Source organism: Scyliorhinus canicula, chromosome 15 (genome assembly GCF_902713615.1).
Source record: "Scyliorhinus canicula chromosome 15, sScyCan1.1, whole genome shotgun sequence".
Lineage (NCBI taxonomy): Eukaryota > Metazoa > Chordata > Chondrichthyes > Carcharhiniformes > Scyliorhinidae > Scyliorhinus > Scyliorhinus canicula.
The window spans coordinates 126,910,575-126,934,358 of NC_052160.1; the positions used below are offsets into that span (position 1 = coordinate 126,910,575).

At 48.6% G+C, this 23,784-nt stretch overlaps 1 protein-coding gene across 1 annotated transcript in view; it reads right to left on the minus strand.

Moving 5' to 3' along the window:
- The window catches only part of LOC119978178 (transcription factor EB-like), a 44,848-nt gene that overhangs the window by 12,879 nt on the left and 8,185 nt on the right, over positions 1-23,784 (minus strand). The window contains exon 4 of the mRNA XM_038819610.1: positions 9,083-9,188. Coding sequence (XP_038675538.1) covers positions 9,083-9,188 — 106 coding nt within the window. The remainder of the gene's footprint in view (positions 1-9,082; positions 9,189-23,784) is intronic.

The following is a 23,784-nucleotide window of genomic DNA, read 5'->3' on the forward strand; positions in this document are numbered from 1 at the left end:
TAAATCCTGACCAGGCCACTGGGGTGAACTCCACGGGGGTTGGGGCCTGATCCCCTGCCTTTCTGACTGCGAGGCCAGAGTATGTATTAAGAGCATGAGAATGGATGTGAGCAGCAAACAGTTAAAGAGAGGTGCTATTAAATGGATCAAAGCCAGATGGTGGAGTACAAAAGTAGGACACAGATCTCAGAGTAGGCTTGCTCACAGGATGCAGCATTACAGATCTCTGCCGCCTAACCTCACACCTAGTGTCCCAGCTGACTCTCTCTATACTCTTTTGTAAAACAAATAAATAACTCAGTAACTAATTCAAATCCTCTTAAAGGGGCATTGTAAAAAAACAGACAAAACCTTCAAAGGAAACTTATCAAACTATATTAAAATATGCCTCCCGGGCTGATGATTGACTCCAGTGCCCGTAGTATCCATCGGTCATGGAAGGCCTCAAAAATAAATGTATTAACACTGGATTTCTTGACACCGATTTCAAAGGCCGAGCAACAGCAGCTGTGAGCCGAGCCAAACATCCAGAGAAGCCACATGAACAATCTCGCCAAAGCACCTCAGTTAGTGACTCTGCTTGAGACTTTTTCCCCGGGTGGAACAAACCATTACAAGGGGACGTAAATTTAAGGTGAACGGTGGAAGATATAGGGGGGATGTCAGAGGTAGGTTCTTTACCCAGAGAGTAGCGGGTAGTTGAGTCGGAAACACTAGGGACCTTCAAGCGGCTATTGGATAGCTACATGGATTACGGTAGAATGATGGGGTGTAGATTAATTTGTTCTTAATCTGGGACAAAAGTTCGGCACAATATCGGGGGCTGAAGGGCCTGTTCTGTGCTGTATGTTTCTATGTTCTCTTCCTCTGGGAAAAGGACTGGTCTGGTCTGCACCCATACTGCTGTGTGGGGGACCTGGGCTACAGTAAGACTGGAGGGAAATCAATCCTTCTGCTTATTGCTGAAGCAATCACAAGTGCTAGGGAACTGGTGGTCAATCCACAGGGTGGCGTTGTTGCTCAATTTTCAACTGGCAGAAAGGTTAGACAGCTATATGATTGTCTATGGTGCCAAGAAGGGCCCCTGAAGGAATTCAGTGCATCAGGGGAACAGAGTTAACATTAACTTTAGTAAATGGGAAGGAAGATTTGGGGTGAACATGGTCTACCTGAGGCACGAATAGTATCGCCCAAAGAATACACCTTAATTATGTTTAGACATCAAGATGCGGCACGGTGGCGCAGTGGTTAGCGCTGCTGCCTCATGGTGGCGAGGACCCGGATTCGATCCCCGATTGGAAAACCTGGTCTGAATTTTGGAATGCAAACCATTAAGGGAAAGCAGAATTATGAGAGAAGATTTTAAAGTTTTTTTTTGGGAGTGGAGTTTGGAAACTTTCATGTCACAATCATCTGGAGAATTCGGAGGAGACATCCACAAACATTCACTTTCGGTTCAGGGTGGAGAGAGCTTTGCCCACAGTCATCTTGTGTGCTTAAAAGGGACTTTGTGTATTGAGACCACTGTAGACTAGGATGTACTTTGGGCGCGATTCTCCCAAAACGGGAGAAATCGTAAGGCTGGCGTCAAGACGCCAGCCCCCCCCCCCCCCCCCCCTTCCCGACCGGGAACCGATTCTGGTCCCCGGTCGGGGCTAGCAGCCCGACGCCGTAAGCTCCGGCATCACGGGCTTAACGAATTTCGTTAAGCCCACTTGCCGGAGTTAGCGCCGGCTGACGCGTCATATGACGTCAGCGAATGGATACTGCGGGGCGGCGGAAGGAGAAATAGTGCGCGGGCATTGGGCCCGCTGCCCGCGATCGGTGCCCACCGATCGCGGGCCCATGGCACCCTTGGCACGGCCGTGGTACTGCCATGCCAATCGGTGCCATGGTTATAAAATGCGAGTGTTTACGGCCGTTTTTACGAACGGCCAGACCAGGTGTGTTTGCCGTTCGTAAAAACAGCCGTAAAGGGCTGGGAACTCGGCCCATCTATCAGCTGTGAATCGCTGCCGGCCGTAAAAAAACGGCGGCAGCGATTCGTTTCGGGAGTTGGGCGTTGGGGGGGGGGGGGGGGGAATAGCGGGAGGGCGTCGGAACAGCGTGGCCGTAAAATTTTACGAGCCACGCTATTCTCCGCACCGTCGGGAGTGCGGAGAATCTCGCCCTTTGTAATCGGTGTTACTCCTAAAACCTGTGTGTACTTGTTAAGCCGGGGGTGGGGGAAGGGAAGTTCTGCCCAAATAGCAACTTACAAAAGGGAATTGGATAAACAATTGAAGGGGAAAACTTTGCACAGCTATGGGGAAAGAGCCGGAGAGTGGGAGGGCAGCACGGCAACATTGTGGATAGCACAATGGCTTCACAGCTCCAGGGTCCCAGGTTCGATTCCGGCTTGGGTCACTGTCTGTGCGAAGTTTGCACATTCTCCCCGTGCGTGCGTGGGTTTCCTCCGGGTGCTCCGGTTTCCTCCCACAGTCCAAAGATGTGCAGGTTAGGTGGATTGGCCATGATAAATTGCCCTTAGTATCCAAAATTGCCCTTAGTGTTGGGTGGGGTTACTGGGTTATGGGGATAGGGTGGAGGTGTTGACCTTGGGTAGGGTGCTCTTTCCAAGAGCCGGTGCAGACTCGATGGGCCGAATGGCCCCCTTCTGCACTGTAAATTCTATGATAAAATTACTGGGTCTTTCAAAGAGCTCACACAGGCACAATGAACTGAATGACCTTTTTGTATACATTAAAGCGATGTGGGCTTCAATGGCGAGGCCAGCATTCATTGCCCATCCCTAATTACCCTTAAGAAGGTGTTGGTGAGCTGCCTTCTTGAACTGCTACAGTCCACGTGGTATAGGTACACCCAAAGTGCTGTTCCAAGGATTTTAACCCAGCAACAGAGAAGGAAGGCGATATAGTTCCAAATCAGGATGGTGAGTGGCTTGGAGGGGGAACTCCAGGTGGTGGGGTTCCCAGCTATCTGCTGTTCTTGTCCTTCTGCATGGTAGTGGTTGTGGGTTTGGATGGTGCTGTCTAAGGAGCCATGGTGAGTTCCTCAATGCATTTTGTAGATGGTACACACTGCTGCCACTGTGCATCGGTGGTGGAGGGAGCGCATGTTTAAGGTGGCGGATGGGGTGTAAATTAAGTCGGCTGTTTTGTTCTGGATGATGTCAAACCTCTTGAATGTTGTTGGAGTTGCAGTCATCCAGGTGAGGGGAGAGTATTCCATCACACTTCTCCTTTCTGCCTTGTAGATTGTGGGCAGGTTTTGTAGAGTCAGGAGACGAGTTAATCGCCACAGGATTACTAACCTCTGAACTGCTCTTGTAGCCATAGTATTTATATGGCTAGTCCAGTTCAGTTTCTGGTCAATGGTAACTCACAGCATGTTGGTGGGGATTCAGCGATGGTAATGTCATTGAATCTCAAAGGGGGGGGGGTTAGATTCTCTCCTGTTGGAGATGGTCATTGCCTGGCATTTGTGCAGTGCAAATGTAACTTGTCATTTGCCAGTCCTAGCCTGGAAATTGTCCAGGTCTTGCTGCATTTGGACATAGACTGCTTCAGTAACCAAGGAGTTGAAAATGGTGCTGAACATCATGCAGCCATCGGCGAACATCCCCACTGCTGACCTTATTAGTAATTGATAATTGCTGATGGTTGGGCCAAGGAAACCATCCTGAGGAACTCCTGCAGTGGTATCCAGGAGCTGAGATGTATGAACTCCAACAACCACAACCATCTTTTTTGTGCTAGGTACGATTCCAACCATTGGTGAGTTCCCTCCCTGATTGCCATGGACTTCAGTTTTGCTCGGGCTCTTTGATGCCATACTCAATCAATTTGCAGCCTTGATGTCAAGGGCAGTCACTCTCACCTCAAGAGTACAGCTTTTTTGTCCATGTTTGGAGCAAGCTTATAATGTGGTCAGTGACCCTTGTGGAACCCAAACTGAGCATCCATAAGCAGGTTATTGCTAAGTCAGTGCCGCTTGATAGCACTGTTGATGACCACTTCCATCACTTCGCTGATGATTGAGAGTAGACTGATTGGGCTGTAATTGGCCGGGTTGGATTTGTCCTGATTTTTGTGTACAGGACGAGGGCTAAATCGCTGGCTTTTAAAGCAGACCAAGCAGGCCAGCAGCACGGTTCGATTCTCGTACCAGCCTCCCCGGACAGGCGCCGGAATGTGGCGACTAGGGGCTTTTCACAGTAACTTCATTGAAGCCTACTCGTGACAATAAAAGATTTTCATTTCATTTCATTACCTGGGCAATTTTCCGCATTGCCAGGTAGATGCCAGTGTTGTAGCTGCACTGGAACAGCTTGGCTGGAGGTGTGCCTAGTTCTGGAGCGCAAGTCTTCAAGTACTATTGTTTAATATTGTCAGGGCTCATAGCCTTTGCAGCATCCGGTGCCTTCAGCTGTTCCTTGATATCACATGGAGTGAATCAAATTGGCTGAAGATTGACAACTGTGATTCTGGGAACCTCCAGAGGAGGCCCAGATGGATCATCCACTCAGCACTTCTGGCTGAAGATTGTTGCAAATACTTCAGCCTGGTCTTTTGCACTGATGTGCTGGGTTCCTCCCAAATTGTGGCTGGGAATATTTGTGGAGCCTCCTCCTCCAGTGAGTTGCTCAATTGTCCACTCCTATTCACGGCTGGATGTGATAGGACGGCAGAGCATAGGTGTGCGCGGGATTGCTTGGCTCTGACGATCACTTGCTGCTTATGCTGTTTGGAACACGAGAAGTCCTGTGTTGTAACTTCATCAGGATGGTACCTTATTGTTAGGTAGATCTTGCTGCTGCTGCTGGCATGCCCACTTGTGCTCTTAATTGATCCCCTGGACATGTACATAGAAGACAGGATAGCGACCCTGGAGGAGCTCACGGAAAAGTTCCAACTACCCAAAGGGAATGAAATGAGGCACATACAGGACCGAACCTCCTCCGCAGGGAAACAATGGCATACCCCCAGAAACTCTCACTGGTTGAGAAACTGTTGGACATGGATGACCTTGGGAACGGTAACTGTGGGGACCTCTACGGATGACTGTTGGAGGAGGTACGATCCCCCGTGGATGGAGCGGGGAGGGACTCTGGATTGAAACATTACATAGGGCGAACTCCAACTTTACATGTGCAGGGCTGAACCTGATGCAGATAATGGTGGTACACAGAGAACACCTGACCAGAAACTGAATGAACAGGTTCTTCCCGGAGGTGGAGGACAAATGTGAACGGTGCCATGGAGGTCCGGCCAACCACACCGACATGTTCTGGAAGTGCCCCAGACTGGTGGGGTTCTGGACAACCTTTTTTGTCTGAGGTTATGGGGGAGGGATGGAGCCATGTCCAAATGTCTTTCGGGTATCAAACCAGCCAGAACTCTTTATGGGGAGGGGGGCACCTAACCTTGCCTTTACCTCCCTAATCGCTCGCCAAAGAATCCCACTCGGCTGACAATCTGTGGCACCACCCAAAGCCATAGACTGGCGGGCCACCCAGTCGGAATTCTTCCAATTGGAGAAGATAAAATTTGCCATCTGCAGGTCAGAGGAGGACTTCCAGAAGAGGTGGGAGTCGTTCGCCAACTTGTTCCAAGGCCTGTTCGTAGCTAACAATGAGCAGAGGGGGGAGGAGGGAAGGGGGAGAAAGGCACAGTAGACATACTGAGCATTAAGGAAGGGGGAAAGAGAGGGGTAGAGGGGGACAAAGGCCCCAGGGAAAAAGAATAGACATGGGCCCGACCGCAGAGGATGGAGCCCGAGGGCAAGCGGAGAGCCGGGGGAGCAGGAACACCCGGGGGCAACCCACGCTCGGGCCAGTGTCAGGAAGGGTAGCCGAGGCAAAACAACCATATGGGGCCCGCAGCTACGGAAGGAGGGAGAAGTAAGAAGTTGTACATATGTACAGTGATCTGTGTTGGTTTAGATGTTTTCTCATTGTACTTTAATCTATATTTGTCGTGTAACGTCAGTCTTTCCTTAGTTGCCTTTCCAAACACTGTGTGTGGCTATGAAAGCTGTAAACTAATCGTACAAACTGAAATATGTAACATAAAAGTTGTGAACGCCAATAAAAACGGTTTTTAAAATTAATTGATCTTCTGGCTTGGTGGTAATGGTAGAGTGGGGGATATGCCGGCACATGAGGTTATAGATTGTGGTAGAGTAAAATTCTGCTGCTGCTGATGGCCCACAGTTGCTAGATCTGTTGTGAAACCATCCAGTTTAGCACGGTGGTAGTGCCACACAACACAATGGAGGGTATCCTCAATGTGAAGACGGGACTTTGTCTCCACGAGGAATGTGTAGTGGTCAGTCCGACCAATACTTCCTTAGGCATCTGCGGTAGGCAGGTTGGGGAGGATGACGTCAAGTATGTTTTTCCCTCTTGTTGATTCCCTCGCCAGCTACCGCAGACCCAGTCTAGCCGCTGTCCTTTAGGACTTAGCCAGCTTCATGGGGCCTGGAGTTGATGTTGAAGCCTCCCAGAGAAACTCTGTCTTGACTGTATACCACAGGGCTGCCACTGCTCGGTTTGTCCCGCTGATGGGACAGGACATACCCAGGGATCGTGATGCTGGTATCTGGGACATTTGTCTGTAAGGTACGATTATGTCAGGCTGTTGATCGACTAGTGTGTCAAGATAATTCTCTCAATTCATAGTATTTACAGTGCAGAAGGAGGCCATTCGGCCCATCGAGTCTGCACCGGCCCTTGGAAAGAGCACCCTACCCAAGCCCACACCTCCACCCTATCCCCACACCTCCACCCTATCCCCGTAACCCCAACTAACCTTTTTTGGACACTAAGGGCAATTTATCATAGCCAATCCACCTAACCTGCACATCTTTGGACTGTGGAGGGCAGCACGGTGGCGCAGTGGGTTAGCCCTGTGCCTCACGGCGCCGAGGTCCCAGGTTCGATCCCGGCTCTGGGTCACTGTCCGTGTGGAGTTTGCACATTCTCCCCGTGTTTGCGTGGGTTTCGCCCCCACAACCCAAAAGATGTGCAGGGTAGGTGGATTGGCGATGCTAAATTGCCCCTTAATTGGAAAAATGAATTGGGTACTCTAAATTTAAAAAGAAAAAAAAAAATCTTTGGACTGTGGTAGGAAACCGGAGCGCCAGGAGAAAACCCACGCAGGCACTATGAAAACGTGCAGACTCCGCACAGACAGTGACCCAAGCCGGGAATCGAACCCGGGACCCTGGAGCTGTGAATCAAGTGTGCTAACCACTGTGCTACCATGCAGCCAATTGTGGCACAAGCTCCTAGATGTTAGTAAGGAGGACTTTTGAAAGGTGGAGAGGGATGGGTGGGCCACTGTTGATGCCGGACGGCCTGTCTAGTTGAATTCTGTGCTGTAACATGCTAGGATTTTATGATCAGGGAGATGTGGAAATTCCAGACTCACCACTCCATGATGTCCGTTTCCCGTCACACTGGAGCGGCTCCGCTCATTGCAGCCTATCTCAGAAATTGAAACCATCAGCAAAGGTTACGGAAATTGTGTTGACCTTGCTTGCGGATGAGCAGAGTTTGAACTGATTCACTCAATGTTTTTGAGGTTTCAGATCCAGTAGAACACAAGAGGAAAAATGAGGAAGTGAGGCGAGAGAGAGAAGGGAAGTCACGAAGACGGTTTTCAACCTAAGGGCTACGCAGCACTCGATGAGGTCACTGGGGAGAAATGGGCTGAAGCAGCAATTGAGGAATTTCTGTCAACGGAAGAGATTGGGGGACATGATGAAGAAGTGGAAGGGTGGAATTGAAGGATGTGAAGATAAGGTTAGGGTTAAAAAGCTCAGGCTTTGGGAATAAAACAATGAAGGGAACAGATCATGCACGTTTGGCACGGTCAGAATTTATTGTTCATTTCTAATTGCCTTGAATGGCCAGCCACCTTCATAAGCAAAACTGAATGATTTGTTCGGCCATTTCGGAAGGTAGTTTAAACTCAGCCGCATTGCTGTGGGTCTGGAGTCACGTGTTGGCCAAACCAGGTAAGGATGGCAGATTTCCTTCCCAAAAGAACATTACTGAACCAGATGAGTTTTACAATAAACCATTTGTTTCATGATCATCATTACTGACACTAGGGCAGCACGGTGGCACAGTGGTTAGCACTGCAGCCTCACGGCGCTGAGGTCCCAGTTTCGATCCCAGTTCTGGGTCACTGCCTGTGTGGAGTTTGCATATTCTCCCTGTGTTTACCTGGGTTTCACCCCCACGACCCAAAAGATGTGCAGGGTAGTTGGATTGGCCAGGCTAAACTGCCCCTTAATTGAAAAAAAAAATGAATTGGGTACCCTAAATTTATTTTAAAAAGTCCTCAGTAACTTTTTATTCTATATTTACTTAATTCCCAGGAGTGAGGCAGCAGGAGGGGGCAATGTTGCTTACTCACACATATTTGATGTTTGGATTATTTCTTTAGTCTTTTGAGATAGTCAGGTTGTTAGTACCAGGTATAGCTCAGATTCACAGACACCCAGCATCCCACCAAATATTCAGAGGGCAAGTACAGCATGGGGTTAGGTACAGAGTAAAGCTCCCTCTACACTGCCCGATCAAACATTCCCAGGACAGTACAGCATGGGGTTAGATACAGAGTAAAGCTCCCTCTACACTGCCCGATCAAACACTCCCAGGACAGGTACAGCACAGGGTTAGATACAGAGTAAAGCTCCCTCTACACTGTCCCCATCAAACACTCCCAGGACAGGTACAGCATGGGGTTAGATACAGAGTAAAGCTCCCTCTACGCTGCCCAATCAAACGTTCCCAGGACAGTACAGCACGGGTTTAGATACAGAGTAAAGCCCCCTCTACACCGTCCCCATCAAACACTCCCAGGACAAGTACAACATGGGGTTAGATACAGAGTAAAGTTCCCTCTACACTGTCCCCATCAAACACTCCCAGGACAGGTACAGCATGGGGTTAGATACAGAGTAAAGCTCCCTCTACACTGCCCCATCAAACACTCCCAGGACAGGTACAGCACGGTGTTAGATACAGAATAAAGCTCTCTCAACACTATCTTACTACAGTACAGTTTACCTGACATTTCCCTTTTAATGGCAATATTGGCGGGACATGAAGTGCTGGTGGGTGCTGCAATCCCTTGACTTGAATAAACCTCCAAATGACTCGTGGAATGAGGCAACTGTAGGAAGAGGAATGGGATAAAATGTTAATGACCACTCTGGAATGTTGGAATTTAATTAATGCTATGGACCTGGTCCGTGGTTAGAGAACAATATTATTAATGTTGCTTAATACCAACCTCGTTGACCAAGTTCACAGTCATCTTACCCAATATGTTCGTATGTGGCTCAGTGTTAAATTTTGTCCGGGGCCAGCCCATGAGAAGTGGCTTGAGATGTTTTATTACATTGAGGCACTCTATAAACAACATTTGCTGTTGTGGCAACTCTCTGGGTTAAATGCTTCTGCTGCCACCTAACCCTTGCCCCCCCCCCCCCCCCCCCCCCCACTGATCCTTTTGATGACTGAGTGACAAAAAATGTTCATAGGTGGTGACTTCAAATTACAATTTTTACAACATCAGTAAGATGTTCCTCAAAGGAAGAGGGGAGCCAACATTGCACACTTGCCCCCAGACCCATTTATTCAAGTTGTTTTCTGCTTGTTGTAGTTTGGGGCCCCTATTTGGGCACATGTTGACGAGATTCTCAGGAAACAAATCGGCATTGGTTGCCTAGAATCTGACAAAAGCATTTGCGTAATTGCGGCATAAATCAGATCAAGGAAATCCTCGCCCGCTATCAGAAGGTTGTGGTTTCAAGTCCCACTCCAGACCCTTGAGCATATAATAGACTGATACTCACGGTGCAGCTCTGAGAGAGTGCTGCACTGTTGAAGGTACCAAATTAAATGAGATGATAAGTTGAAGCAACCCCTGTATCCTCAGTTGGGTTTGCGAGTCTCCATTGCTCTATTTGAAGAACAGGGAATTCTCCCCCGGTGTCGCAGATTGCCTGCTCTTTACCACATTGCTGGTTCGGTGAATTTACTTGCTCCCGAACCAAGCAAGCCCCAAGAGACCGTGGCCACCGCGTGACACACCGTTAATTATATTTGAATAGACATTTCCATGGGTCCTTCTTCCATCACTATGGTATTTTCCTCCCTTCCCTCAGCTTCCTCTTTCTCCAGAATAATAAAATGAAAAAAGTATTAATTTACAGGATGTGGGCGTTGCTGGTTCGGCCCGCATTTATTGCCCATCGCTAGGTGCCCTTCAGAAGGTGGGAGTGAGTTGCCTTCTTGAACCGCTGCAGTCCTTGAGGAATATGTCAAAATGCTGTTAGGGAGGGAGTTCTCGGATTTTTCCCCAGCGTCAGTGAAGGAACAGCAATATGTTTTAAAGTCAGCGTTGTGAGTGACTTGGAGGGGAACCTCCAGGTGGTGGGGTTCCCAGGTATTTGTGCTCTTGTATTTCTAGATGGTAGTGGTCGTGGGTTTGGAAGGTGCTGTTTAAGGAACCTTGGTGAATTACTGCAGTGCATCTTGTAGATGGTACACACGGCAATCACCGTGCATCGATGGTGGAGGGTTTGAATGTTTGTGGAAGGAGGAGCAATTAAGCAGGCTGCTTTGTCCTGGATGGTGTCAAGCTTCTTGAATGTTGTTGGAGTTGCATTCATCCAGGTAAGTGGAGAGTATTCCATCACACTTCTCCTTTCTGCCTTGTTGATGGTGGACAGGCTTTGGGAGGTCAGGAGGTAAGTTACCCACCATAGGATTCCTAGCCTTTGACCTGCCCTGGTAGCCACAGTATTGATATGGCTAGTCCAGTTCAGTTTCTGATCAATGAGAGCCCCCAGGATGTTGATTGTGGGGGATTCAGCGATAGTAATGTCATTGAATGTCAAGGGGCGGTGGTTAGATCTTCTCTTGTAGGAGATGGTCATTGCCTGGTACTTATGTGGCGCAAATGCAACTTGCCACTTGTCAGCCTAAGCCTGGGTATTATCCAGGCCTTGCTGCATTTGGGCAGAGACTGTTTCATTATCTGAGGAGTCGCGAATGGTGCTGACCATTGTGCAGTCATCTGCAAACCTCCCACTTCTGACCTTATGATGGCAGGGAGGTCATTAATGAAGCAGCAAGGGCAGCACGGTGGCCTAGTGGTTAGCACAACCGCCTCACGGCACTGAGGTCCCAGGTTCGATCCCGGCTCTGGGTCACTGTCTGTGTGGAGTTTGCACATTCTCCCCGTGTTTGCGTGGGTTTCGCCCCCACAACCCAAAAATGCGCAGAGTAGGTGGATTGGCCACGCTAAATTGCCCCTTAATTAGAAAAAATAATTGGGTAATCTAAATTTATAAAAAAAAAATAAAAAAAAATTAATGAAGCAGCTGAAGATAGTTGGACCGAGGACACTACCCTGAGGAACATCTGCAGTGATGTCTTGGAGCTGACTTGATGTCAAGGGCAGTCAACCTCACATCTTGCATTCAGCTCTTTGTCCATGTTTGAACCAAGGCTGCAATGAGGTCAGGAGCTGGGTGACCCTGGTGGAATGCAAACTGAGCATCCGTGAGGACACTGGACAAAAAAGACAGAAAACAGTTACATTATCACCGATTATCAGGAATGACTGATGGGGTTTGGGATTCCTCTTTCTAGAAAAGAGAAAGCTGAGATCTGGTACGATGGAGGTTTTTAAAACAATGAAGGGCTAACGTGAGCGAGACCAATACACCAAGCTGCAAATACAAGCTAGTCACTAATAAATCCACTGAAAATTCAGCCAGAGAATGGGGAGAATATGGAACTCACGACAATAGGGATTGGTCGAGGTGAATTGTATGGATATGCTTACGGGAGACATTGGATAAACATGAGAGGACAGGATGGAAGAATATGCTGAAGGGATTAGATGAAGAGGGCTTGGAGGAGGCTTGGGTTGAGCAAGCATATACATCAGCTTAGACCAGTAAATTAATGGCCTCTTTCTGTGCTCTAAATATTATGGAAGCTTGAGGTTTCACCCTTTCTTCATCAACCTCCTCTCTGACATTTTTTTTTCCTTCACCATTTTGATAGGTTCCTGCATTTCCTGTTCCTGCCGGCTCTCACTCTCTGAATCTGCCGGTGAGCAGAATCTGACTAAAACACAACTGGCTGCATCACAAAGTGACTGTCATCCATCAGGTGGATACAACAGGTGCAGAATATGGATGAGCCCTTTTCTTTCTTTGGACCTTATCAGTGTTTCCCCCTCCTCTGATTCCTTGCATAGGAGAGTGGAGTGCTAGCATGGAGCTCGGAGCTCCTGAGCTGGCATCAGGATTCTAAAGTGATGCGCGACAAGTGGAAGTAGCTTATTGGGGAGTACGGGCGGCTAAGTATTTACTACTTTTAGCGCTTATGATTTGCAAGGTCTCTATTTTGTGGTCTATAGTTTATAACGGCTATATTTTGTACAAAGAAGACCAGAGAAGAAAGGCCCAACAGTAATTGTATATTAGTTCATTTTAAGTATCTTCCAAAGGGTTTAATTTAAAGGGGTATGTCATGGTAGGAGAGCTCTTCCTGCACTATGTGGGAAACCGGGAACAGCATTTGTGCAGGAATTGGTGCTGAAGCTCCTGGAAAGCCTGAGTCTCAGAGCTGGAGAGGAGGCTAGGAACACTCTTGAGCATCCACGACGTGGAGAGTACCGTGGATTGCATGTATAGAGCGATGGTCGTACCGCAGGCTATAACTCCAAAAGCAGGAAGAGAATGGGTGGCCACCAAGCAGAGCAAGAGGGCTAGGTGGACAGTGCAGGAACCTCCTGTGGCCATTCCCCTGCAAAACAGATATACTGCTTTGGAGACTGTTGGGAATGGCCTCTGAGGGGAAAGCAGCAACAGCTAAATTTGTACAGGGGAGGACAATAGGGGATTCAATTGTAAGGTGGATTCAATTGTAAGGGGAATAGATAGGCGTTCTTGGGGCTGAAAACGGGACTCTATGATGGTATGTTGCCTCCATGGTCCTAGAGTCAAGGATTTGTAAAAGATTTTATAGCAGAGTACATGGACAACACTGGCAGAATCGGATGGATTTACGAGAGGGAGATCATGTTCAACAAATCTACTGGAATTCTTCGAGGTTGTAACTAGCAGATTGATGAGGGTGAGCCAGTGGGTGTGGTTTATTTGGACTTTCAGAGGCTTTCAACTAAGTCCCATATAAGAGATTAGAGTGTAAAATTAAAGCCCGTGAGATTGGGGGTAATGGATTGAGATGGATGAAAAAAATGGTTGGCAGACAGGAAACAAAGCATAGAAATAAATGGGTGTTTGTCCAAAAGACAGGCAGTGACTCATGGGGTACATCATGGATCAATGTTAGGACCCCAGCTATGTACAGTATAGTTGAGTGGGCAAATGCATAGCAGAGGTTAGGACCCCAGCTATTCACAGTGTAGTTGAGTGGGCAGGTGCAGTATAATGTGGATAACTGTGAGGTTATCCACTTTGGTAGCAAAAAGAGGAAGGCAGATTATTATCTGAATGGCGAGAGATTGAGAGAGGGGAATGTGCAACAAGACCTTGGTGTCCTTGTATGCCAGTGGCTGAAAGTAAGCATGCAGGAAATGTTATGTTGGCCTTCGTAGCGAGAGGATTTGAGTACAGGACGGAGATTGTCTTGCTGCAGTTATCCAGAGCATTGGTGAGACCATACCTGAAATATTGGGCACGTTCTACCCGAATGGGGACAGAGCCTGCAATGCGCACGATTAGCCGCATGTTTCCCAGCACTCGGAGTGGCGACAAACACCACGCTATCGAATGGCCGTTCAGGTAGATTGGGGCCTCAGCGGGAAACCTGCAGACGAGGCCACATTTAGTCCCATTTCCTGCACCAAAGAGCTCTCCTCGCTGGAATTTCCCGGTGCAAGATTAAATCTGGGAGCAATTTGTAAATAGCACCCCGATCTCTTAACCCCACGACGCAAATACCGAACCCACTCCAAGCCCCAACTCACCTATAAAGGGGGTCCTCGGGCTCCCCTGGCCTGCAACCCCCACACGCACGTAGGACACCCCCAGGCCCAATCCCCATCGTGGGACAAATGCCAGCCTGGCATCTTTGCAGTGCCCCTGACAGCTGGCAGTGCCACCTGTGCACCTTGACAGTGCCAGTCTGGAGCCCAGGTGCCACTTCCAGGGTACCAGGCTGGCAGTACGAAGGTGCCAAGCTGGAAGTGCCAAGGTGCCCAGGTGGCAGCAGCAGTGCCAGGGTGCCACCCTGCCCAGAGGACAAGTACCTGGGGGCCTCCAATCCCCTGGGAGACTCCACAAGTGCCATTCCGTCTAGCCCCCATTTGTGGAGACCAGCACTGAACCGCCCTCACCCAAGATCTCCAAGGTGAGGGGGGTTAGATTCCACGCCTTGGGTAGATCGTGGGAGTGCATATTATAGTGTGGCGAGCTAACTCACTCTGATATGCAGATTTGCTAAAAAGTGACCCTGCCCACAATGTGCAGGATTCACATCGCGATGTCTCGCAAGATCACGTTCAAGGGATCTCCTGACATCTACTGGTCGCGGGTCGCCAATCTGCGCTGCCTAATGGGTGTGACGCAACCGGTAGATCTTGCCCATTGTGTGCAGATTTCGTCTCCTTATCTGAGGAAGGATGTTCTTTCTATAGGGGGAGTGCAGAGAAGGTTTACCAGACTGATTGCTGGGATGGCAGGACTGATGTATGAGAAGAGGTTGAGTCGTTTAGGATTATATTCGCTGGAGTTCAGATAATGGGAGAGGGACCTCATGGAAACCTATTGAAGTTTAAAGGACTGGACTGGGAAGATGCAGGAAGGATGTTCCCGATGATGGGGGAGTCCAGACCAAGGAGTCAAAGTTTAAGGAACCATTTAGGACTGAGATGAGGAGAAATTTCTTCACCCAGAGGGGTGGGCCTGTAGAATCCAGTACCACAGAAAGTAGTTGAGGCGAAAACATTGCCTGTTTTCAAGAAGGAGTTAGATATAGCTCTTGGGGCTAAAGGAATCAAAGGTTATGGGGCAAAGTGGGAACAGGTTACAGAGTTGGATGGTCAGCCATGATCATAATGAATGGCGGAGCGGGCTCCAAGGGCCGACTAGCCTCCTCTTGCTCCTCTTTTCAATGTTTTTGTTTCTATGTTTAGCGGATCAGCAAAGGAATGAGAGAGCCTCATCTCAGAGGTCTCAATAACAAGCCACGTCCCATAAAACTCTCATCTAATCTGCAGAGCAAACAAGAACTCCACATTCACCAAACTGAACACAATCATTGTGCAGCGGTGAGCAGCTTCGTACAAGGTACAAAATGATGTACAAAGCCCTGTTAGCAGCAAACTGCTGCTGAGAATCAGCAAAATAACACTCCCGCAATGTTCGTAAACTTTGTTGGCACCATTTACAGCAAGTTCAACTTCAAATCCAACCTCGCTTGCTGCTTCCCTCTGACCTTTCTGCATTGTTAACTTAGTATCTTAAATAGCTCGGTTACCCCGGAGAAACAGAGGTACGAGAGAAGGTCATTCTTCCCCTTGAGCCTGTTCCATTATTCCATTAGATCACGCTGATCTGCATCTCAACTCCAATCTATTAGCCTCGGTTCTATAATCCTTAATACCGTTTTGACATTTTCAAAGTCAATGCAACCTATTCTCATACGTTTAGTCCCGCGTTCATTGTGAGGAATCTACCCCCTCAACAGCAATATGCCCTTTATAAGAGAGATGTCCAGAGATAGAGGTAGCCCTCAGGATGGGGGTTGAGGTAGCCCTCAGGATGGGGGTTGACCCCCCCCCCCCCCTCCCCTCGTATGTTTGGTGAGGAGTAATGTAAAGGTTTGTGCAAATGATTTCTTCTGCTGGAAAATGCGCCCTAAGGGCCGTAACAAACTAAAAAAAACCTGTCACATTTCAGGCCTGGTCTGTGTGGGGAGACCTGATCCTATAGTTTGTTACAATTTCCCGAACCGTCCTGGGGCTATAGTGGGATCTGGCACAGCCGTAATGCCTTCTGTGGTTTACTGACATGCTGGCACTGGCTCGCTTGGTTCACACCTGATGAAGGCCCCCTCAGCTGAGCTTGAGAGAGGCCGCTGATCCTGCCCATGAATCTCGGACGGTCTCGGCACCTTCAGAGCAGGAGCGGAAAATCTGACTTGGAGCCAGATCCAACTGGTTCTTGAACTCCAGGTCACTGAATCCTGACACAGCAACTTCTCACTGCCTGAGGCAATGATCCACAAAATGTTCCGTCAGCTACTTTTTTTTTTAAAAACAAAAAAACACAACTCTCCCGAGGCAAGCTCCAATCACCCTGTATCTGACCCAGATAAGCCATTTGATAAAGTGAGTAAAACTGCTCAGAGTCTCCAAATTCAGGTAACACCATTCAAAACCGTTAGCTAACTGGATTGATCCAGGCTATACACTGTCTACTGGGTCACCCAGGTAGAATGAGGAAAATATCTCCTCTCTAATTAAAAAAAAATTTTTTTTTTATAAATTTAGATTACCCAATTATTTTTTCCAATTAAGGGGCAATTTAGCGTGGCCAATCCACCTACTCTGCACATTTTTGGGTTGTGGGGGCGAAACCCACGCAGACACGGGGAGAATGTGCAAACTCCACACGGACAGTGACCCAGAGCCGGGATCGAACCTGGGACCTCAGCGCCGTGAGGCGGTTGTGCTAACCACTAGGCCACCGTGCTGCCTATATCTCCTCTCTAATGACCATCGGAGTCTTCGTGTGGGAAATTATTGCTCTCTAACAGCATGTAGTGTGTGTGTGCTTGAGTGTGAGTGTGTCTGTATGTGACTTTGTCTGTGTGTTGTGCGAGTGTGCATGCATCCGTATCTGAATGTTTTTCTGTCTGTCATTGCCTTTCACTCCATTGTATTCTCTCTTTCCATCAGTCTCTACCTCCATTTCTGGTCCTCTCTCTCTATTTATTACTATCTTTCTATTTCTCACCACTTTTTCCTCTCTAGCTGGATCAATTTCATTGATGTCTCTCTTCTCTACTCCCAGATCTCCATCTCTTCATTTCTATCAACCCTCTCATTTGGTCGGCAACAGTCTGTCTCTTCTTGCACTATTCACCTTTTCATCGCCATGTATGTCTCTCTCTCTCTCTCTATCTATCTATCGCACCAGGCCTTAAAGCTCTCTATTTCTTCTAATATCTCCATCAGCCTCTCTCCCAATCCATCTCACCCTCTTTATCTACTTCTTGGTCTCTCTTTCTCTATCCCTATAACTCATTTTCCTTCCTCTTTATCCGTCTAATTTCTTCATATATAGCTACATTAATTTTTATTTACAGAATCCCTAGTGCAGAAGGAGGCTATTCGGCCCATTGAGTCTGCACCGACCCTCTAAAAGAGTACCCTAACCAGGCTCCTGCCCTATCGCTGCAAGCCCACATAACCCACACAACCATTGACACCAAGGGACAATTTAGCATGGCCAATCCACCTAACCTGCACATATTTAGACTGTGGGAAGAAACCGGAGCACACGGAGGAAATCCACGCAGACACGAGGAGAATGTGCAGGCTCCGCACAGTCATCTGAGGCCTGAATTGAACCCAGGACCATGGCGCTGTGAGACAACAGTGCTAACCACTGTGCAACAAATATACCAGACAGTTTATGCACAGCAAGATCCCACAATACCAATGTGATAAATACTGTCCAAGACACTGGGGAAGAATTTTTCAATTCTGCTCTTCTTCAAAATAATGTCGTAGAATCTTTCACATCCCCATGAGAGGGCAAATGGGGCGTTGGTTTCAAATACACGTTATTGTTATTATCTCATCCAAAAGAATCATCTGCAACAGTGCAGAACTCCAGGACTGCACTCTTGTCACGGTGGTGCTCCCTCAGTGCAGCCATCCCTCAGTACTGTCCCTCCACACAGCTGCATTCCCTCAGGAGAGCTCCTCCAAAACACTACATTCCCTCAAGACAGCAGCACCAACATTGTAGCCCTCCCTCAGTACTGTCCCTCCATAGTGCTACATTCCCACAGAAGTGAGGTTCCAACATTGTAGCCCTCCCTCAGTACTGTCCCTCCATAGTGGTGCATTCCCTCAGGAACGAGGTTCCAACATTGCAGTCCTCCCTCAGTACTGTCCCTCCGTAGTGCTACATTCTCACAGAAACGAGGTACCAACATTGCAGCCCCCCCTCAGTACTGTCCCTCCGTAGTGCTACATTCCCACAGAAGCGAGGTACCAACATTGCAGCCCTCCCTCAGTACTGTCCCTCCATAGTGCTGCATTCCCTCAGGAGCGAGGTTCCAACATTGCAGCTCTCCCTCAGTACTGTCCCTCCATAGTGCTGCATTCCCACAGGAGAGAGGTTCCAACATTGCAGTCCTCCCTCAGTACTGTCCCTCCATAGTGCTGCATTCCCTCAGGAGCGAGGTTCCAACATTGCAGCTCTCCCTCAGTACTGTCCCTCCGTAGTGCTACATTCTCACAGAAGCGAGGTACCAACATTGCAGCCCTGCCTCAGTACTGTCCCTCCGTAGTGCTACATTCCCTCAGGAGCGAGGTTCCAACATTGCAGCCCTCCCTCAGTACTGCCCCTCTCAGTAATGGTGCTGGGAATGCCAGCCTGGGTGATGTGTAAGTCTCTGGACTGGAACTTGAACCCACAACCTTCTGACTCAGTGATGAATGGACTGTCCACTGAGTCATAATTAACACCTCGATAAATAGGTAATGATATGAAGAGATAAGAAAGGAGATAGTCCCACATGAGCTTATTGTGAAGCCTGCTATAAACTATGATCTAATCATATCTGTCGCCTAAAGCTGGGCAGTGCTGATAAAGGTTTTACTCAGTCGTGGGTCAGTTGCACATAAGAGCGCAGTGTAACCCGATTACACAATTAATGGCACTGCATGTGGACAAGGCAAGTGTCTCACACCACTTTACCTCCACTTTGGCTGCTGTACAACTCCAATCAGCATGCAACAAATTTCAGAAACATCACTTTTTCAAACTTCTCAAAGGAACAGTGCGTTCACCATCTCCCCACTGATGTTAAGACGATTTAATCTGATATTTCAACAGCACGGGAAACTTCTGCCTAGACAGCAATAGCGAGCCAAGGCAATTTTCTTAAAATCATATGCAGATAGAAACAGACAAATGGAGAGGAGTAGAGAGAGAGAGAGAGAGATATGGAAAGAGACATAACAACGACAGAAAGATAGAGAGAGCTATAGGCATGAAACAGATGAGGAAGAGTGGGAGAACGAGAAGGTTACCTAAAAATAAGAGCAAAAAAAAAGGAAAAGTTGCAGAAAGACAGAAATGGGGTAGTGAGAGAGAGAATAGAGGAGAGAACGAATGGAGGATAGAGAGAGAGAGAAAGGAGGAGAGAGAGTGGAGGAGAGAGAATGGGAGAGAGTGAGAGAAATAGGAGAGAATGGAGGAGAAAGAGATTCAGAACAAAATAAAGAAAAGGTGCAGGGAGAAACAAAAAAGAGGCAGGAGATTTGTTCTTGTCCGAACCTTCAAGAGAGATGGAGAAAGAGGCGGCACGCTGGCGCAGTGGTTAGCACTGCTGCCTCACGACCCCGAGGACCCGGATTCCATACTGGCCCCGGGTCACTGACCGCGTGGAGTCTACACATTGTCCCCGAGTCTGTGTGGGACTCACCCCCACAACCCAAAGATGTGCACAGTAGGTGGATTGGTCACTCTAAATTGCCCCTGAATTGGAAAAACATTTTAAAAGAAAAAAAAAAGAGGGAAATGGAGAAAGTACGAGTGGGAAAAAAAATAGAGTGCAAAAATCTATTATCCATTCACCAAAAGTGGGCAACACAGGTTTGGTACAGTGAAACTTGTAATGCACAAGGAGTTCTAAAACTGAACCTCAGGGGCAATCTTTAACAGAATGCGCACACACAGTGCAATCAGATAATCTCAATCCAGTGGATCAATGCTGCATTTACTGTGTATAGTTTTCTAGCAGAGATCCTACCTGCTGAAACTTCGGAGAGTTTGGAACCTCGAGGATAGCAATAGTCCTGCTTCGCTCCTTCATGTTTTCATTATCTTCAGAGACCGGCATTGCTGAGAGAGCAGAAGCAGCAGCTCAAGGCTACCACTAACATTGAGGAGAACGAGCGAGAACTTTAACCTTCACACACCCACCCTCCCTCTTGCACTTTCAACTCTTTATTGGGCGAGTAGAAACGGCAGTGAGTTTTAAGCTTGTTCCCAGCAGTTTGAACACTAACCTCTGGAAGCAACATTGTTAATGTTTACATCAGAGGCTTTTAAAAAAAAAAAGAGCCGAGATTAAGCACGTCCCTGGTTTGCAACGGGTCAAAGATTGTGCTGAGTGGATGAGGTTAGAAATAAAGAACTGTGCAAGAAACTCAGCATCGCCTTTCTTTCCCTTCAAGAAAAAAGTCATCCAGATCCAATATCTTGCTCCCTATGTGGTGACACACTTTGCATCTGTCTCGCACTCCTAGACAAGGTACAAGAGTGATTTTTCCATCTGATTGCAGGACTTCCTCCAGCATCCAACTTTCCTGTGTCGCAATATTTTTTAAAAATCGCCTATGCAACTGCACCATGAGTCAGTAATCTGGAACTGTGCCCAGTTTGGGTCCTTGCTGACTCCAGGTTCTTCAATATCCACCATGGAGAGGGTGACACATTAGCACTGGGCTCAAGGCGCTTGTGAATCACACACCCCTGCAGGTCAGCAAGAACAGACATTCGGAGAGGGTGGGTCTCCCAGGTTTCTTCTGGGATTAAAAAACTAGTTGATCGGTCATTTTGTTTACTACCACATGGGTGAGAAGTGGAGCGCTGGCTTCAACATAGAAACATTCATCCAGTGAATTTAAGGAGTCTCAGCTGTTATTCATCTCTGATGGACAGACAAACGCAGGGCTGAGTGCATGCTGTAATATTACAGCTATTTGTTCGTCCTGTCCAATTTCCTTTGGCTCACCATGCAGCTGTGAATTGAATTTATTGGTTTGGGTTCAGACAGTGACCAGGAGGGGGAGTGGATTCAATAGCAAAGTTACAGAGATAATATTGGGTCCAAAGGTTGCAGCTTCAGTCTTCCCACTGTCCAACTGTAGGAGATTGCCGTCCTTCCAAGGATAAACATTGGCCAATCAGATTCACAACGTGGAGGTCCTGGATTGGTTGATTCAGGTGTTGCAGAGCTGGGTAACACTGGCACATGTGTGAATGTAGCAACAGTGGTCAAGGGCGTGGCTTTCCATATCAAGCTGGGCTGTAGCACCGACCTCCCAAATTAAATATCATTGAAAGAATGATGCTGAGCCCAGAAGCAAGGCAATCTTTCCAACTCGCCATTGGATCAAACGTCAATCAATAAACTGAGAAAAATTCACTTTGGCAGCAATGACAGTGTCAGACAAATGTAACAAGTGTTGGCTGGCACAGGCTGGTAACTGCAACACTGAGAATCAGTCTTATACTGACCGACAGAACAAACCTCGGCTGTGCTGTTAACAACAGCAATGGATGATTGCTCTCGTTCTCTGGGGCAATTTCTCAGATTTAGTACTAAATCTGCGCACACAGACAAAACGGCTGCTCTGTGGCCCAGTTAAGCAGAAAGGCACCCGGGCGGCAAATTCTCAAAATCTGTGTGTGCAAACCTCCATCCTGGGAGCAGTAAATTGTATTAGTTACCCTTGCATTCTTCCATCTGCAGTGACTCTCAAGCCACTCCCACCCACACAGGGCTATCTATATCAGTTGTGGCTGTACGGGGAGGACCTGAGGTATTCTACCCAATGGGGAATGGGATGTTACTGCCCTGCAAATGGTGGGCTCATGATTTACCATTCCCTGTTGGCAGTGTGGCTGGCACCATACTGTCAAAATATTTCCCTCTGCTCAACCAGATACCTGTGTGCAGTTGGCAGAAGTCGCTTTTCAATCTGAAAATCAGGGTCCTCTGACTTCCAAAGGACCCCCCCATGAAACTTTTGGACTGACCTGTTACTATGTGCCAGGTATAATCAGCACAATAACAGCCAGCGGTTTAGCTCACTTGGCTAGATAGCTGGTTTGTGATGCAGAGCGAGGCCAGCAGTAATTCCCATACCCGTTGAGGTTATTCATGAAGGCTCCGCCTTCTCACCCTTGCTCCTTGCCTGAAGTGTGGTGATCCTTGTCATAATATACATCCAGGTATATGATGGTGCGCAGACAGGCAGTGATTGACACACAGGAAGACCAGTGAACACACAGAACACAGCAGCCAATCACCAGACAGGACACGACCACGATAAAGCCAGAGGGCACTAGTTTTCCCGCTCTCTCGGGATCCAGCCTCTGAGACAGTCAGAGTCCGTGAGCAGCAACTAGAACAAACACCATGTGGTAGTAAGATAGTCTGGTCAGGTTAGCCTCAGGTCTCCAGTCAAGTCAGCATAGTGTCAACCCACAGTTATAGTATGTATGATAGTTAAGAGTTCAATAAAATCGAGTTGCATTTCTTCAAGTGTTGGAAGCCTGTCTCTCTCACCACTGCAGTAAACGCAGTCCTCGCAGACCCAGCTTACCTAACACATCAATCCTCAGGTTAAATCACCACCAGTCAGCTCTCCCCCTCAAAGGGGAAAACAGTTTATGGTCTTCTGGGACTATGGCGACTTTACCTAATAACAGTCAGCCATCACAGAATTGTTACGGTGCAGAAGAAGGCCATTTGACCCATCGTGTCCGCACCAGCTCTCCAAACGAGCATTATGACTTTGTGCCATTCTCCTGCCTTTTCCCTGTACCCGCGCTCATTGTTCCTATTCAAATAATAATCCAATACCCTCTTAAATGCCTCAATAGAACCTGCCTCCAACACACTTCCAGGCTGTGCATTCCAGACCCAAACCACTCGTGTGAAAAAGCTTTTCTCACATCATGGGCGGGATTCTCCGACCCCACGCAGGGTCGGAGAATTGGCGGGAAGCGGCGTTATTTCCGCTCCCGCAGGTTTTCGAATTCTCCCGCCGGTAAAAAACCGGCGTTGTGCAAATCCCGCCGGCAGCCTGTGAAAACAGCTGGCGCCGGCGGGATTTCATTTTATTTGCACTGACCTTAAATCTCCGGCCCGGATGGGCCGAAGTCCCGCCGACGTGGCCACGGGTCACGTCGGCGAAAATCACAGTTGATTTAAAACGGCGTCAACCATTGATGATGGTTGACGCCGTTCAGTGTCGGGGGTGGGTTGCGGCATGGGGGGGGGGGTGGGTTGCGGCATTGGGGGGGGTGGGTTGCGGCATCGGGGGGGTTTGGGGGCAGCGGCGGGCAGAGAGGGGGGGGGCGACGGATGCCCGGGGCCAACGCACCGTCGCCCCCCCCTCTGTACGACGCTGCCCCCTACCCTAACCACCCCCCCCTCACCACCCCTACCTGCCTCCAACGCCCCTACCCCCCTCCCCACCACCCCTACCCCCCTCCAACGCCGCCCCCCATCTCTCGCAACGCCGCAACCCCCCCCCCTCTCAACGCCGGGTACCCCCCCCCCAAATGCCGGAACACCACCCCCCCCCAAATGCCGGAACACCCCCCCCCAAATGCCGGAACACCCCCCCCCCAAATGCCGGAACCCCCCCCAAATGCCGGAACCACCCCCCCCCCCCCCCAAATGCCGGGTCTGTCTCTCTCCTCCTTATCCTCCAAAAAACGCTGGGTCTCACCACTTCCGCA